The 15,583-nt window shown below is 49.4% G+C and overlaps 1 protein-coding gene across 1 annotated transcript in view; it reads right to left on the bottom strand.

The window, feature by feature from the left end:
* The window catches only part of LOC134349158 (TBC1 domain family member 9B-like), an 82,534-nt gene that overhangs the window by 51,235 nt on the left and 15,716 nt on the right, over nt 1-15,583 (bottom strand). The window contains exons 3-7 of the mRNA XM_063053073.1: nt 10,914-11,032; nt 9,721-9,949; nt 6,790-7,048; nt 3,874-4,081; nt 217-408 (exon numbers count right to left, since the gene is read on the bottom strand). Coding sequence (XP_062909143.1) covers nt 217-408; nt 3,874-4,081; nt 6,790-7,048; nt 9,721-9,949; nt 10,914-11,032 — 1,007 coding nt within the window. The remainder of the gene's footprint in view (nt 1-216; nt 409-3,873; nt 4,082-6,789; nt 7,049-9,720; nt 9,950-10,913; nt 11,033-15,583) is intronic.

A 15,583-nucleotide genomic window follows, 5' to 3' on the forward strand; every position in this document is an offset into this window, starting at 1 on the left:
TTTTGCTATTTACTTATTATGATTATTTTGCTTTTTGGTGTTTCCTTGTATTTATTGAGAATACCCGCAAGAAAATGAATCTCAGGGTTGTATATGGTGACTTTAATCATAAATTTACTTTGCATCTCTGAAGTTTATGCCTCAATCTTGACTTCTGAAGAATGTTTGGATCACAAGAGTGTTGGGATCCACAGGAGGAAGGAAAGAGCTAGTTACCTGAGCCCCTGGGCTACTGGGGCTGCGGGCTAGCTTCCCCGATGGGGTTCGCTGCAGGAAGTCGGAGATCCTCTGCACAAGGAAATCTCGGTCCCTCAGGTTGGCGAAGAGGAAGGTCATTTTGCTTCTCGTGCTGATGGAGAGAGGGCTGGGAAGGACATTGGAGCTGTCGGCCTTCTCAACAACGGTCACCTGCAAACAGAACACCAGGGGTCAGGAGCCAGGGGAATCACCACCTCTTATTGTCCTATCCCACAGAGCTGACAACCCACAAGTCAGTAAACACACACGGTACCATCACACAGATGCTTCACACTCAAGCTGAAGTTTATTGCCATCTGACTGTGCAGAGATACAACCAAACAAAACAACGTTCCTCCAGCCCACAGTGCACCCATACATCACACACAACACATAAAACAATGTATTACCATAAATAAGTTAACAAAATGAAATTTAAAATGTATGTAGTGAGCAGCACAGCTCACTGTCCAGTGACGAGACCTCAGTGGTGGCAGGGTATTCATTAATCTCACAGCCTGAGGGAAGAAGCTGTTACCCAGTCTGACAGTCCTAGTCCTGATGCTCCTGTACCTCCTTCCTGATGGTCATAGGTCAAAGAACTTGTGGAATGGGTGGAGATGCAAACTTGGGCAACAAAGCCATCTATTTCATCATCTAAATCATTTACATACAGCATTAAAAAGTAGTCCCAACACTGATCCCTATGGAACACCACTCGTCACAGGCAGTCAACCGGAAAAGGATCCTTTAATTCCCACTCACTGCCTCCTACCAATCAGCCAATGCTCCAACCATAACAGTAACTTTCCTGTAATGCCATGGGCTCTTAACTTGGTAAGCAGCCTCTTGTGTGGTACCTTATCAAAGGCCTTCCAGAAGTCCAAATATATAACATCCACTACATCCCCCTTATCTATCCTACTTGTAATCTCCTCAAAGAATTCCAAAAGGTTTGTCAGGCAGGATTTTCCTTTCTGCTGATTCCCTCCTTTCTTAAAGAGTGAAGTGACATTTGCAAATTTCCAGTCGTCCGGAACCATGCCAATGATTTTTGAAAGATCATTACTAATGTCTCCACAATCTCTAATGCTCCTTCTTTCAGAGCCCTAGGGTGCAGTTCATCTGGTCCAGGAGACTTATACACCTTTAGGTCTTTCAATTTTTTCAGCACCTTCACTTACACCCTTCAACACCTGGCACACTGTCAGTGTCTTCCGCAGTGAAGACTGATGTAAAATACTCATTTAGTTCATCTGCCATCTCCTTGTCTCCCATTATTATTTCTCCTGCCTCATTTTCTGGTGGTCCTATATCCACTCTCATCTCTCTTTTATTTTTATATACTGAAAAAGGTTTTTCTATCCACCTTAATATTGTTTGAAGCTTGCTTTCACATTTCATCTTTTCCCTCCTAATAATTATTTTAGTTATTCTCTAGGTTTTTAAAAACTTTTAATCCTCTATTTTGGAATAAATCTACCCTGCATCTTCCTCACTTCTCCCAGAAACTCAAGCCATTGCTGGTCTGCTGTCATCCCTGCCAGTATCTCCTTTCAATTTATTTTGGCCAACTCCTCCCTCATGCCACTGTAATTTCCTTTACTCCACTGAAATAGTGCTAAGTCAGACTTTACTTTCTCCTTATCAAATTTCACATTGAACTCATTCATATTGTGATTACTGCCTCCTAAGGGTTCCTTTACCTTCAGCTCCCTAATTGCCTCGGTTCATTACATACCACCCAATCCTGTTGTAATCTGTGGTCCACATCCCAGCTACTGTTTGGAGGCCTGTTTATAACTGCCATCAGGGTCCTTTCACCCTTGCACATCTTTCAATCCTATGTCACATCTATCTACTGATTTGACGCCATTCTTTACCGGCAGAACCACGCCACCCCCTCTGCCTATCTTCCTATCCCTCCCCAACAGCTCTAACAAACCTGCCCATGAGAATATTGATCCCTTGGGTTCAGGTGCAACCTTTCACTTTTGTACACGCCATACCTCCCCCAGAAGAGATCCCAATGAACCTGAAGCCCTGACCCCTGCAGCAGATTCTCAGCCATGCATTAATGTGCCAAATCATGTTGTTTCTACCCTCATTGGCACGTGGCACAGGTAGCAATCCAGAAATTACAACCCTGGATGTCCTGCTTCTCAGGTTTCAGCCTAGCTCTCTAAATTCTCTCTTCAGAACCTCTTTGCTTTTCCTTCCTATGTCATTGGTACCAAGACATCTGGCTGCTCTTCCTCCCCCTCCAAAGGGCTGTGTCCCTGACCCTGGCTGGTGATGGGTGGATCGAGGTGAGGTGAGGGAGGAGGAGTGGGGACGATACAAGAAGATGGGAGCTGATAGATGGAAGGGCTGAGGAAGAAATCTGATAGGAGAGGAGAGTGGACCTTGAGAGAAAGAGAGGGCAGAGGAGAACCAGAGGGAGTGATGGGCAGTTGAGGAGAAGGAGGAAGAGAGGAATTAGAATGGGGAATGGAAAAAGACGGGGGGTGGAGAAATTACTGGAAGTTAGAGAATTGATATTCATGCCATCAGATTGGAGACTACAGAGATGGAGAATGTGTGGGTGATGGGCAGATGGGGGGGGAGAGTAGAGGTAATGGTGGGGGGGAGGAGGTGGATGCTGAAAGGATAACGTGATTGCATTAATCCATGTTTTGCAGTTGTCATTTAGCTCTATAATTTATAATTTTATGTCACTGCACTGCAGCTGGAAAACAGCATCAGTGATGACAAAATCTGGCCCTGGGAACAAGGAAGGATAGTCACTTCTAAAAAATGAATTATCATTCTGAATATAAACACATGTGATTCTGTAGATGTTGGTAATCCAGAGCAACACACACAAAGTGCTGGAGGAACTCAGCATCTATGGAGAGGAATAAACAGTCGACATTTCGAGCCGAGACCCTTCGTCAGCGTTATAATTATGAAATTAGATGGGACACAATTTGAGCTCTAATTTCTAGCCTGCGAGCATTGTTATCACACTGTTAGATTATTTAGTGCGGGCATGTGGCCAAGTGGTTAAGGCATTGGACTAGCTACCTGAAGGTCGTGAGTTCGAGCCCCAGCCAAGGCAATGTGTTGTGTCCTTGAGCAAGACACTTAATCACACATTGCTCTGCGACGATACTGGTGCCAAGCTGTATGGGTCCTAATGCCCTTCCCTTGGACAACATCGGTGGCGTGGAGAGGGGAGAGGTCTTCCATACAACCTTGCCCAGGCCTGCGCCCTGGAGAGTGAAGACTTTCCAGGCGCAGATCCATGGTCTCGCAAGACTAACGGATACCTTTAAGATTATTTAGAGACCCATCACAGTAATGGTAACAGGCCCAACAAGACACACCGCCCAACTGCACTCAGGTGACCAATTAACCCACTGATCCGCACGTCTTTGAAATGTGGGAAGAAACCGAACCACCTGGGCAAAACCCACGGGGCCACGAGGAGAATGTACAAACTCTTTACAGACAGCAGCGGAACTGAACCCTGGCCCATTACACAAACCACTAATTTACCGTTCCACCCAGTGCAAATACAGTGACAAATAAAGATAATCTTCAAATATTTAAGGTTTGTATTCGTAGCTCCGGGTGGCACAATGATAGATTTACCTCCCGCAGGGGAATGATCAGGTTACAGGCGTCCTCCTCTTTACTAGCAAAGCAGATGTAGTTATTGGAGACGAACATCTGTCCCATGATGTGCATCTTGTTGAAGGGGGTCCAGAGGGTGCATTCGGTGTGGCCGTCCAACCGCTCGTCCCGCGGGAGGCGGAACGTGGATCGGTAACGCTCATTCTTGGCCCGCGCATCCAGGTCTCTACACAGACAACACAGAGACAGGAGTCAGCGTTCAATGTTCAAAATTAACTTATTATCAAGATACATATATGTCACTAAATACTACCCTGGGATTCATCTTCTTGCAGGCATTCACAGTAAATACACAGAAACACTATAGAATCAATGAAAGACCGCACACAAGGTGGACAATCAGTAAGCAAATGAAGACAAACTGTGCAAATACATAAAGAAAAGGAAAATAATTATAATATAAAAATAATTAATAAATAAGATTAAGACTATGAGCTGTAGAGTCCTTGAAAGTGAATCTATAGGCTATGGAATTAATTCAGTGATGGGACAAACTAAGTTTTCCCCTCTGGTTCAGCAACCTGATGGTTGAGGGGTAATAATTGTTCCTGAAGCTGGTGGTGTGAGTCCTGAGGCTCCTATCCCTCCTTCCTGATGGCAGCAGTGAGAAGAGAGAGTGGCCTGGGTGGGGGGTCCCTGATGATGGATGCTACTTTCCTGTGGCGTCGCTCCGTGTAAACGTACTCAATGGTGAGCACCTCTGACCAGACCCAGTGCGAACAGGGAGTGGAACAGATTCCGGGGAAAAGGGCAGCTGAGCGAGATGTTCACGGGTCTGGACAAAGATCCGATAGCTGGACAATCTGTGCTCCGAGAGGGAAAATGAAGTCCCTTGCTGAATCAGCATCTAATCTTGATAACAATTCAAATCAAATCAAAAAACCTTATTGTCATTCTAACCATACACCAGCTCTGCAGGGCAGAATGAGACAGTGTTTCTCAGGAACAGTGCAATTCTGGACAATCCTGAGCTCTGTACAACAGTGGGGTCTTGCTGAAGCACAGATTCTGCTGTAAGAGCCATATACACGAGTACAGCACAGAAACAGGCTCTTCGGCCCATCTAGTCCATGCCAACTTGTTATTCTGTCTAGTCCCATCAACCCACACCTAGACCATAGCCCTCCATTCCCCTCCCATCCATGTACCTATCCAAACTTCTCTTAAATGTTGAAATCAAACCCACTTCCACTGACAGCTCATTCCAAACTGCTCACGATGCTTTTTGGGCTGACCAAGGCCTTAGGAAGTCTCAACCACACTATAATGAGGGGGGGAGCGTTACACCTTTGCTTTGTATTCTCCTCCTCGAGAATGTATTTGCCTTCCTTCTCGCTGTCCTAGCACAGCTTCCATCCGTTGTTATAGGGACAATTGAACAGTCCCCTACTACAATAAGATGGACTCCTGGCCTCACAATCTATCTTGTTGTGACCTTGCATCTTATTATCTGCCTGCACTGCACTCTCTCTGTAACTGTGACACTTTATTCAGCATTCTGTTATTGTTTTCCCTTGTTCTACCTCAGTGCACTGTTTAATGATCTGATCTGTATGAACAGTGTGCAAGACTCTGTACATCAGTACACTTGGGAGTACAGTGTTCAGTTTCAGTCATCTCATTATAGGAAGGATGTGGAAGTTTTAGAGCATCCCCACTTGAGATGAGCAAGGCTCCCCATCCCCATTCAAACCACATTGTAGTGGAGATCCATTCAGGGTGGTCTGACCAGTATTAAATGGGAATTTAATCACAGCATTAAATGGGAATTGCCAGGCATCTGACCACAAGATCATACAATGGATTGTGAAGACTACTGAGAGAATCATCAGGGTCTCCCTCCATCCCACACAGGGCATACACCAGATGCACTGCGTTTGCAAAGCCCTTGGCATGTCAAGGATCCCACGATCACTTGACCTCCTACTGCCAGACAGAAGTACAAATGTACCTGTGTATAAGAACAGAGATTGTTAGGCTGTGTACAGCTTCCTTCCCCAAGCTGGGAGACTTGTGAAGACACAGTACATAGAACAGTGCCAGTAGCAGTAATACTCCTGTATGTTTAACTATGTGATGTGCCTGTATATGCATTTTACGTCAACTTGTGTATCTACAGAGTATTTTCATTATCTGTTGATATTATCTGACGTGCTATATGTGAGATAAGCACTGTGTTTAACACCTTGGTCTCTGAGGAGTGATGTTTCATTTAGCTGTATACATGTATACATGTTGAATGACAATAAATGAGAAATTTACCAGGATGCTACCTCAAGTGGACAGCATGTCTTATCAGAATAGATTGAGCGAGCTAGGCCTTTTCTCTTTGGAGTGAAGGAGGATGAGAGGTGATGGGAGTGTACAAGATGGTTTTCCAGGCAGAAAATAGCTAATACAAGAGGCATAATTGGAAGGTGATTGGAGAAATGTATAGATGGGGATGTCAGAGAAAAGTTTTTTTATAAAACAACAAATTTCATGACATATGCTGGTGATATTAAACCTGATTCTGATTCCTTAGGGAGAGGAAGGTTTTAGAGAATTGAAGAACATAGCACAGTACAAGCCCTTCGACACACTATATTGTGGTGACCTTTTAACTCGGGTTAACTCCAGCCTGAAAATCTGCTCCAGTCTTCCCGTCATATTTCTGAATGGACAATGAACCCACATACAGAACCTCAGTTTTTTTTTGCTCTTTATGTACGAGTTGTTTAATTATTTTTTAAAAATGTATTTCTTATTGCAATTTATAGCTGTTTATTATTATGTATTGGAATGTACTGCTGACACAAAACAACAAATTTCACCACATGTGCCAGTGATATTAAGCCTGATTGTGCTGCAGAACCTTGCGGGGATGGAACGAACCTCTTCAGCACAGAGACGTGCTTGAGCGCACTCTTGGGCTTGGGTAGGCACTTGTCCTCGGAGAAGCCCTCATTGTCCAGCAGCTGGCGCATGGCGATGTTGGCCAGCTGCTCCATCAGCTTGAAGGTCTCGCTGACGTTCAGGAACATGGACAGGTAGTGCTCCTGGTCTCTGGTGCTGACCTTAATGCACTCGGGGAAGAGCAGCGTGGCGTTCTTCTCCAGCTGCGTGACGTCCACCCACCTGATCACCAGCTTCACTGTAACCAGAAGAGACGCGTTAAAACTCGGCCCCCTGTCATTCCCTCAGCTTTTACTCCCCAAATGATCCAACTGAGGGCCTGGAAAGAAGACATTTTCCACACAATGTCCCACATGGTGTTCCACGGGAATCCAGCCTTCCACTGGTTGGGGTCAGACCACAAGACAGAGCAGCAGAACTAGGCCATTCAGCCCTTCGAGTCTGTCCTGCTATTCCATCATGGCTGCCAACCCATTCTCCCCCGTCACCTTTGACGCCCTGGTCAGTGAGATGTGCGAATGCTACGTTGGGAGTTGGAAGCACAGTAACACATGTGGGCTGACCCCAGCACTACATGAGGAGCACTTGATGGCTCTGGGCCTGTACTCACTGGAGTTTAGAAGAATTTGGGGGGGGGGGCACCTCATTGAAACCTATTGAATACTGAGTGGACTGGACAGAGTGGATGTGGAGAGGATGTTTCCTACAGTGGGGGAGCCTAGGTCCAGAAGGCACAGGCTCAGAATAGAGGGACGGCCATTTAGAACAGAGATGAGGAGGAATTTCCTTAGCCAGAGGGTGGTGAATCTGTGGAAGTCATTGCCAGTGGGCTGTGGAGGCTAAGTCACTGGGCATATTTAAGGCAGAGCTCGACAAGTTTCTGATTATTCAGGACGTCAAAGGTTATGGAGAGAAGGCAGAAGAACGGGGTTGAGAGGGTTGATAAATCCGCCATGATGCAGACTGAGTGGGCCGAATGGTGCTCCTATGTTGTCTGGTCTGTGGCCCTGGAGCCTGCTGGATACGTGCTTTCAGGCTTTTATATCTTCTGCCCAAGTGGGATGGGGAGGGGCGGAGACACAGGAATGTCCGAGGGTGGTGAGGTCTTTCACTGTGCTGACTGATTTAATGAGGCAGCCAGAAGTATAGACAAGAGTCCATGGAGGGGATTGAAAGAGTGCAGAGAAAATTTACAAGTATGTTGCTGGTACTTGAGGACCTGAGTTATAGGGAAAGTTTGAATAGTTTAGGAGTTAATTCCCTGGAGTGTAGGATAATGAGGGGAGATTTGACAGAGGTATACAAAATTATGACGGGTATAGATAGGATATATTCAAGCGTGATTGGATGAGGCTAGAGGTCATGGGTCATGGGTAAAAGGTGAAATGTTTAAGGGGAACACGTGGGGAAACTTCTTCACCCAGTGGGTGTTGAGAGTGTGGAATGAGCTGCCAGTTGAAGCAGGTTTGATTTCAACATTTAAGGGAAGTTTGGATAGGTACATGATGGGAGGAGTATGGAGGGCTATAGTCTGGGTGCCAGCCGATGGGACTAGGCAGAATAACAGGTTGGCATGGACTAGATGGGCCAAAGAGCCTGTTTCTGTACTGTACTTCTCTCACATCCTTACTGGGTCGGTTTGCCGGAAACAGCACATTTCACTGGTATACACATGACAGAGTTAATTTTACCCATACCACCACCCCAGGCAGCGCGTGACAATTCCACGGGATCTGTCCTGGGACCCCTGCCTTTGTAATAAATGACGGATAAGGAAGTGGAAGGGTGGGTTAGTAAGTTTGCAGATGACATGAAGGTCGGTAGTGTTGTGGACAGTGTGGAGAGTTGTAGGTTACAACAACTCACTTTCAAGGACTGTTCATCTCATGTTCTTGATATTTATTGCTTATTTATTAATATTATTTTTTCTCTCTTCTTGTATTTGCAGTTTGTTAGTTTTTTGCACATTGGTAGTTTGTCCATCCTGTTGGGTGTGGTCTTTCATTGGTTCTACTGTGTTTGTTGTATTTACTATGAATGCCCACAAGAAAATGAATCTCAGGGTTGTATATTACTTTGGTGATAAATTTACTTTGAACAACGAGACGTTGACCAGATGCAGAAATGGGCTGAGAAGTGGCAGATGAAGTCCAATCAAGAAAAGTGTTAAGTGATTTACTTTGTAAGGTCGAATTTGAGGCAGAATACAGGGTTAACGGCAGAATTCTTATCAGCATGGAGGAAGACAGGGATCTTGGGGTGCACAGATCCCTCAAAGTTGCTGGGCAAGTTGACAGGCTGGTTAAGAATGCGTATCAAGTGTTGACCTTCATTAGTCAGGGGATTGAGTTCAAGGGCCGTGAGGTAATGTTTCAGCTCTATAAAACCCTGGTTAGACCACACTGGAAATACTGTGTCCAGTTCTGGTCACCTCATTGTAGGAAGGATGTGGAAGCTTCAGAGGGGGTGCAGAGGAGATTTACCAGGATGTTGCCTGGATCAGAAGCACCCTCCTCTATCCCAGTTGGCAGGGAGGCCCAATGGAACCAGGCAGAATAGTTCAGCATTGTCTAGATGGGCTGAAGGGCCTGTTTCTGAGCTGTTGTGCTCCATGACTCAATGTCCACACCAGCAACACAGAGACCAGAGTGGCTCTCGCAATGTTTGATAGGAAGTTAGGACAGTCTCTGGTGGCCGGCGAGAGTCCCTGGTGGTCACAGACCTGGTGACCAGCGACTGTCCCCGGTGCCCGGTCACAGTCCTGGTGGTCAAGTCCCCAGTGATCAGTGAGATGCTGGCAATCTTAGCCATGAGGTTAAGACGCGCCCCCTGCCCTCATGCTTGCTTTCACCGTCTGGTTGAGCGTGCTACGACGCGGTGACCCCACAAGCTAACAAGCTGTATTCTCACCTTCTTTCCCCAGCAGGAAGGAGTAGAAACAGAGGTGGTTCACACTGAGGTAAAGCCAGCCCTGCCAGGGGACCCTGCCCTTCCAGTAACTGCACGAGTAATAATTCACCAACTTCTCCACCTCCGGCATTCCAAACAGCTTCCGCATTTTCAACTCTGCTTCCTTGAACTTTCCAGAATCTTCCTCCTCTTTCGCCTCCTTGTTTTTGTTTTCCTCCGCAAGGATTCCCTGGAACAGAAAGTGGGCTGTGGGCATCAAGGCAAGGAATGTGACTGTGTGTTTAAGATGCAGATATTTTTTAGTCAGGGCATGAAGGGATACAGGGAGAAGGGCAGGAGACTGGGGCTGACAGGGGATGGATCAGCCATGATGAAATAGCCTAATTCTGCTCCTGTACCTTTTGGTCTTATCCACTTCATTGGGTAGATGGAGCTCGTCAGCCTGGGAAGGCAGTCCATCTAAGAGAGGGAAAACTCTGATTTCAAACCTCTGCTGCCTTGTGGCCATACCCACTGATGGGAAAGGCTTCGGGAGTAAACCCAGAGGACAAATCCAGAGCTGGAGTCCCTAAGGCAGTCCGACGTTGCCTTCAATCTCGTTCTGGCAACTCCTGCGACGACACTGGTGCCAAGCTGTGCCGGCCCTTGCCCTTCCCTTGGACAACATCGGTGTTGTGGAGAGGGGAGACTTGCTGCATGGGCAACTGCCAGTCTTCCATACAACCTTGCCCAGGCCTGCGCCCTGGAGAGGGCACTCCAACGTCGCCTCACCGCGACGGCACAACACGGAAAGCAGCAGTCTACTGGTTTTTTGACTGAAGCAAGACTTTCCAGGCGCAGATCCACGGTCTTGCGAGACTAACTGAACCACCCATATCCACGTTATCAGAGTCAGGCCATTCAGCCCATCGAGTCTGCTCGGCCATTCCTTCAAGGCTGGTTCTCCTGTCTTTTCCCTGTGCCCTTTGATGCCCTCACTACATCTCTACTTTAAATATACCCAGTGATGTCCCTCTATTCTGAGGCTGGGGCCTCTGGTCCCAGACTCTCTCACTACAGAAAACATCCCCTCCACACCTACTCTCTCTAGGACTTTCAACACTCGACTGGTTCCTGTATTCTACCTGCAGCAGCGCAATTCCGTGTGAGAGACGCCACTCTGGTTCATGTCCGCTCACGGTCCTGTCACTGACCTGGACTTTGCCTTTGACGAATGTCGTCACATCCTCCTCGTTCTCGAAGATGGATAGCGTCTGCAGGAGATTGGCCTCCAGCCATTCCCAGTGCTGCGTGATCTCCTTCCTGGAGCTGCCTGCAGTGGAGAGGATTCAGATGAATTACCGCAAACTACAGGGTCGGTGCAGTGAAGCAGTGGATGTTACTGCTGCCTTGCCAGTGCATTGACATCCGTTCAATCCGACCCTCAGATGTGGCCATCTACAATTCCCATAGGAATCCCCATCATCACTATAAAGCTGAAGGTACTGGCCAGACCACAATTAGAATATTGTGAGAAGTTTCGGGCCCCTTATCTCAGAAAAGGTGTGGTGGCATTAGAGAGGGTCCAGTGGAGGCTCGGGAGAATGATCCCGGAAATGAAAAGGAAGAGTGTTTGATGGCCCCAGGCCTGTACTCACTGGAGAATGGGGGGGGGGGGGAGGGGTTTCACTGAAACCTACCAAATATTAAAAGGCTGAGATAGAGTGGACATGGAGAGGATGTTTCCTGTGGTGGGGGAGTCTAAGATCAGAGGGCACAGCCCCAGAATAGAGGGACGTCCATTTAGAACAGAGATGAGGAGGAGTTTCTTTAGCCAGAGGGTGGTAAATCTGTGGAATTCATTGCCAGAGACGGCTGTGGAGACCAAGTCATTGGGTATATTTAAAGCAGAAGTTGATAGGTTCTTGATTATTCAGGGCATCAAAAGTTATGGGGAGAAGGCAGGAGAATGGGGTTGTAAGGGACAATAAATCAGCCATGATGGAATGGCAGAGTGGACACAATGGGCTGAATGGCCCATTCGGCTCCTAAGTCTTGGATGTGGGAATAACACTGTAAGACATAGGAGCAGAATTAGGCCATTCAGCCCATCCAGTCTGCTCTACCATTCCATCGTGGCTGATCCTGGATCCCACTCAATCCCCATACACCTGCCTTCCTTACCAATCAGGAAATGATCAACTTCCACCTTAAATACACCCACAGACTTAGCCTCAACCACAGTCAGTGGCAGAGCATTCCACAGATTCACCACTGTCTGGCGAAACACATTCCTCCTTACCTCTGTTCTAAAAGGTTGCCGCTCGATTTTGAGGCTGTGACCTCTAGTTCGGGATACCCCCACCAGAGGAAACATGATCTCCACATCCACCCATCTGCTGGGAGAATTCAGTGGGTCAAATTGGGGAGGTGACAGGCAAGTGAGGAGAAGAGGTAAGAGGAGAGGGTAGGTGGGGAATAGAAGAAGAGAAAAAGGGAAGTGGGAGATATAAAATTTCTGGAAGTTAGAGAAATCGATGTTAATGGACACTCCCACAGAAGCTGCTCCATCCATTGATCAGGTAGCAGATCCTGGATCCGGATTATTGCAGCATCTCCCGTCTCCTGTGGCTCCAAGTACTGACCTGCATGTCCTCAGCCTCCTCCACTGCCAGGCAGAGGACAAACACAAACACACCCTCATATTCCCCCTGTGTCATCTACAACCCGATGGAATGAACACTGAGTTCTCCACCTCTCTGTCCCCTTTCTCTCTCCCCTCCTGATCTACCAAATGCTTCCAGCATGTACCAGAGCCCCCGTCACTTTTTCACTCACCTCCCCTCCCCCAATGTTCCAATCTACCCTCCCCCCATTGTTCCCATCTGTCCGTCACCCTCACACCTCCCCACTCCGTTCCCATCTGTCCGTCACCCTCACGCCTCCCCACTCCGTTCCCATCTGTCCGTCACCCTCACACCTCCCTAATCCGTTCCCATCTGTCCGTCACCCTCACACCTCCCTAATCCGTTCCCATCTGTCCGTCACCCTCACACCTCCCTAATCCGTTCCCATCTGTCCGTCACCCTCACACCTCCCCACTCCGTTCCCATCTGTCCGTCACCCTCACACCTCCCCACTCCGTTCCCATCTGTCCGTCACCCTCACGCCTCCCCACTCCGTTCCCATCTGTCCGTCACCCTCACGCCTCCCCACTCCGTTCCCATCTGTCCGTCACCCTCACGCCTCCCCACTCCGTTCCCATCTGTCCGTCACCCTCACGCCTCCCCACTCCGTTCCCATCTGTCCGTCACCCTCACGCCTCCCCACTCCGTTCCCATCTGTCCATCACCCTCACACCTCCCTAATCCGTTCCCATCTGTCCGTCACCCTCACACCTCCCCACTCCGTTCTCATCTGTCCGTCACCCTCACACCTCCCCACTCCGTTCTCATCTGTCCGTCACCCTCACGCCTCCCCACTCCGTTCCCATCTGTCCGTCACCCTCACGCCTCCCCACTCCGTTCCCATCTGTCCGTCACCCTCACGCCTCCCCACTCCGTTCCCATCTGTCCGTCACCCTCACGCCTCCCCACTCCGTTCCCATCTGTCCGTCACCCTCACACCTCCCCACTCCGTTCTCATCTGTCCATCACCCTCACACCTCCCTAATCCGTTCCCATCTGTCCGTCACCCTCACGCCTCCCCACTCCGTTCCCATCTGTCCATCACCCTCACGCCTCCCCACTCCGTTCCCATCTGTCCGTCACCCTCACGCCTCCCCACTCCGTTCCCATCTGTCCGTCACCCTCACACCTCCCTAATCCGTTCCCATCTGTCCGTCACCCTCACGCCTCCCCACTCCGTTCCCATCTGTCCGTCACCCTCACGCCTCCCCACTCCGTTCCCATCTGTCCGTCACCCTCACGCCTCCCCACTCCGTTCCCATCTGTCCGTCACCCTCACGCCTCCCCACTCCGTTCCCATCTGTCCGTCACCCTCACGCCTCCCCACTCCGTTCCCATCTGTCCGTCACCCTCACGCCTCCCCACTCCGTTCCCATCTGTCCGTCACCCTCACGCCTCCCCACTCCGTTCCCATCTGTCCGTCACCCTCACGCCTCCCCACTCCGTTCCCATCTGTCCGTCACCCTCACGCCTCCCCACTCCGTTCCCATCTGTCCGTCACCCTCACGCCTCCCCACTCCGTTCCCATCTGTCCGTCACCCTCACGCCTCCCCACTCCGTTCCCATCTGTCCGTCACCCTCACACCTCCCAATCCGTTCCCATCTGTCCGTCACCCTCACGCCTCCCCACTCCGTTCCCATCTGTCCGTCACCCTCACGCCTCCCCACTCCGTTCCCATCTGTCCGTCACCCTCACGCCTCCCCACTCCGTTCCCATCTGTCCGTCACCCTCACACCTCCCCACTCCGTTCCCATCTGTCCGTCACCCTTCTGTCCGTCACCCTCACACCTCCCTAATCCGTTCCCATCTGTCCGTCACCCTCACGCCTCCCCACTCCGTTCCCATCTGTCCGTCACCCTCACGCCTCCCCACTCCGTTCCCATCTGTCCGTCACCCTCACGCCTCCCCACTCCGTTCCCATCTGTCCGTCACCCTCACGCCTCCCCACTCCGTTCCCATCTGTCCGTCACCCTCACGCCTCCCCACTCCGTTCCCATCTGTCCGTCACCCTCACGCCTCCCCACTCCGTTCCCATCTGTCCGTCACCCTCACGCCTCCCCACTCCGTTCCCATCTGTCCGTCACCCTCACGCCTCCCCACTCCGTTCCCATCTGTCCGTCACCCTCACGCCTCCCCACTCCGTTCCCATCTGTCCGTCACCCTCACGCCTCCCCACTCCGTTCCCATCTGTCCGTCACCCTCACGCCTCCCCACTCCGTTCCCATCTGTCCGTCACCCTCACGCCTCCCCACTCCGTTCTCATCTGTCCGTCAATCACACACTCACTTTGGACAGTGAGAGGAAACCAGAGCACCTGGAGGAAACCCACACAGTCGTACAGAGAACATACAAACAGAGCAGGAATTGAACCTGGTTGCTGGCACTGTTAAGCGTTGCGCTAATCATTATACCATTGTATTGTCCTCATCTCCACTTCTCACCTCCCAGCCTCTGTCACTATTCCCACTCTGCCCTCCTCCACCTGTCATCCCTCCTCACCTGGACCCACCCATCTCTCGCCCCCTTCCCCCTTTTGCCTCACCGCTTTATACCATCTCCTCTCTACCAAGTCCTAATGAAGGGTCTAGACCCAAATCATTGACCGTCCATTTCCCTCCAGAGATGCTGCCTGACCAGGGAACCACCCCCTCTGCCCCCATTTTTTTTTTTTAACTTCAATTATCTATAATATGTTTGCTTGGAACTCATCCATTCACCCTGCACACCAGAGTGCTCCGTATCAATCAAATGATTTAACTGATGAATAACTTATCATAGTGTCACGGTTAGCACAACACTTTACAGCTCCAGTGATGGCGGTTCAATTCTCACAGCCGTCCGTAAGGAGTTTGTACGTTCTCCCCATGACCGTGTGGGTTTCCTCCAGGTGCTCCGGTTTCCTCCCACATTCCAAAAACATACAGGTTAGGGCTACAAACAAGAGAACATCTACAGATGCTGGAAATCCCAGCAACACACACAAAATGCCAGAGGAACTCAGCAGGCCAGGCAGCACCTATGGAAAAAAGTACAGTCAATGTTTCGGGCCAAGACCCTACAGCAGGACTAGAGAGAAAAAGCTGAGGAGTAGTTTTAAAAGGTGAGAGGAGGGGAGAGAGAAACACAAGGTGATAAGTGAAAGTTGGAGGTGGGGAGGATGACGTAAGAGTTGGGAAGTAAATTGGTGAAAGAGACA

Source organism: Mobula hypostoma, chromosome 7 (genome assembly GCF_963921235.1).
Source record: "Mobula hypostoma chromosome 7, sMobHyp1.1, whole genome shotgun sequence".
In the NCBI taxonomy this organism is placed as follows: Eukaryota; Metazoa; Chordata; class Chondrichthyes; order Myliobatiformes; family Myliobatidae; genus Mobula; species Mobula hypostoma.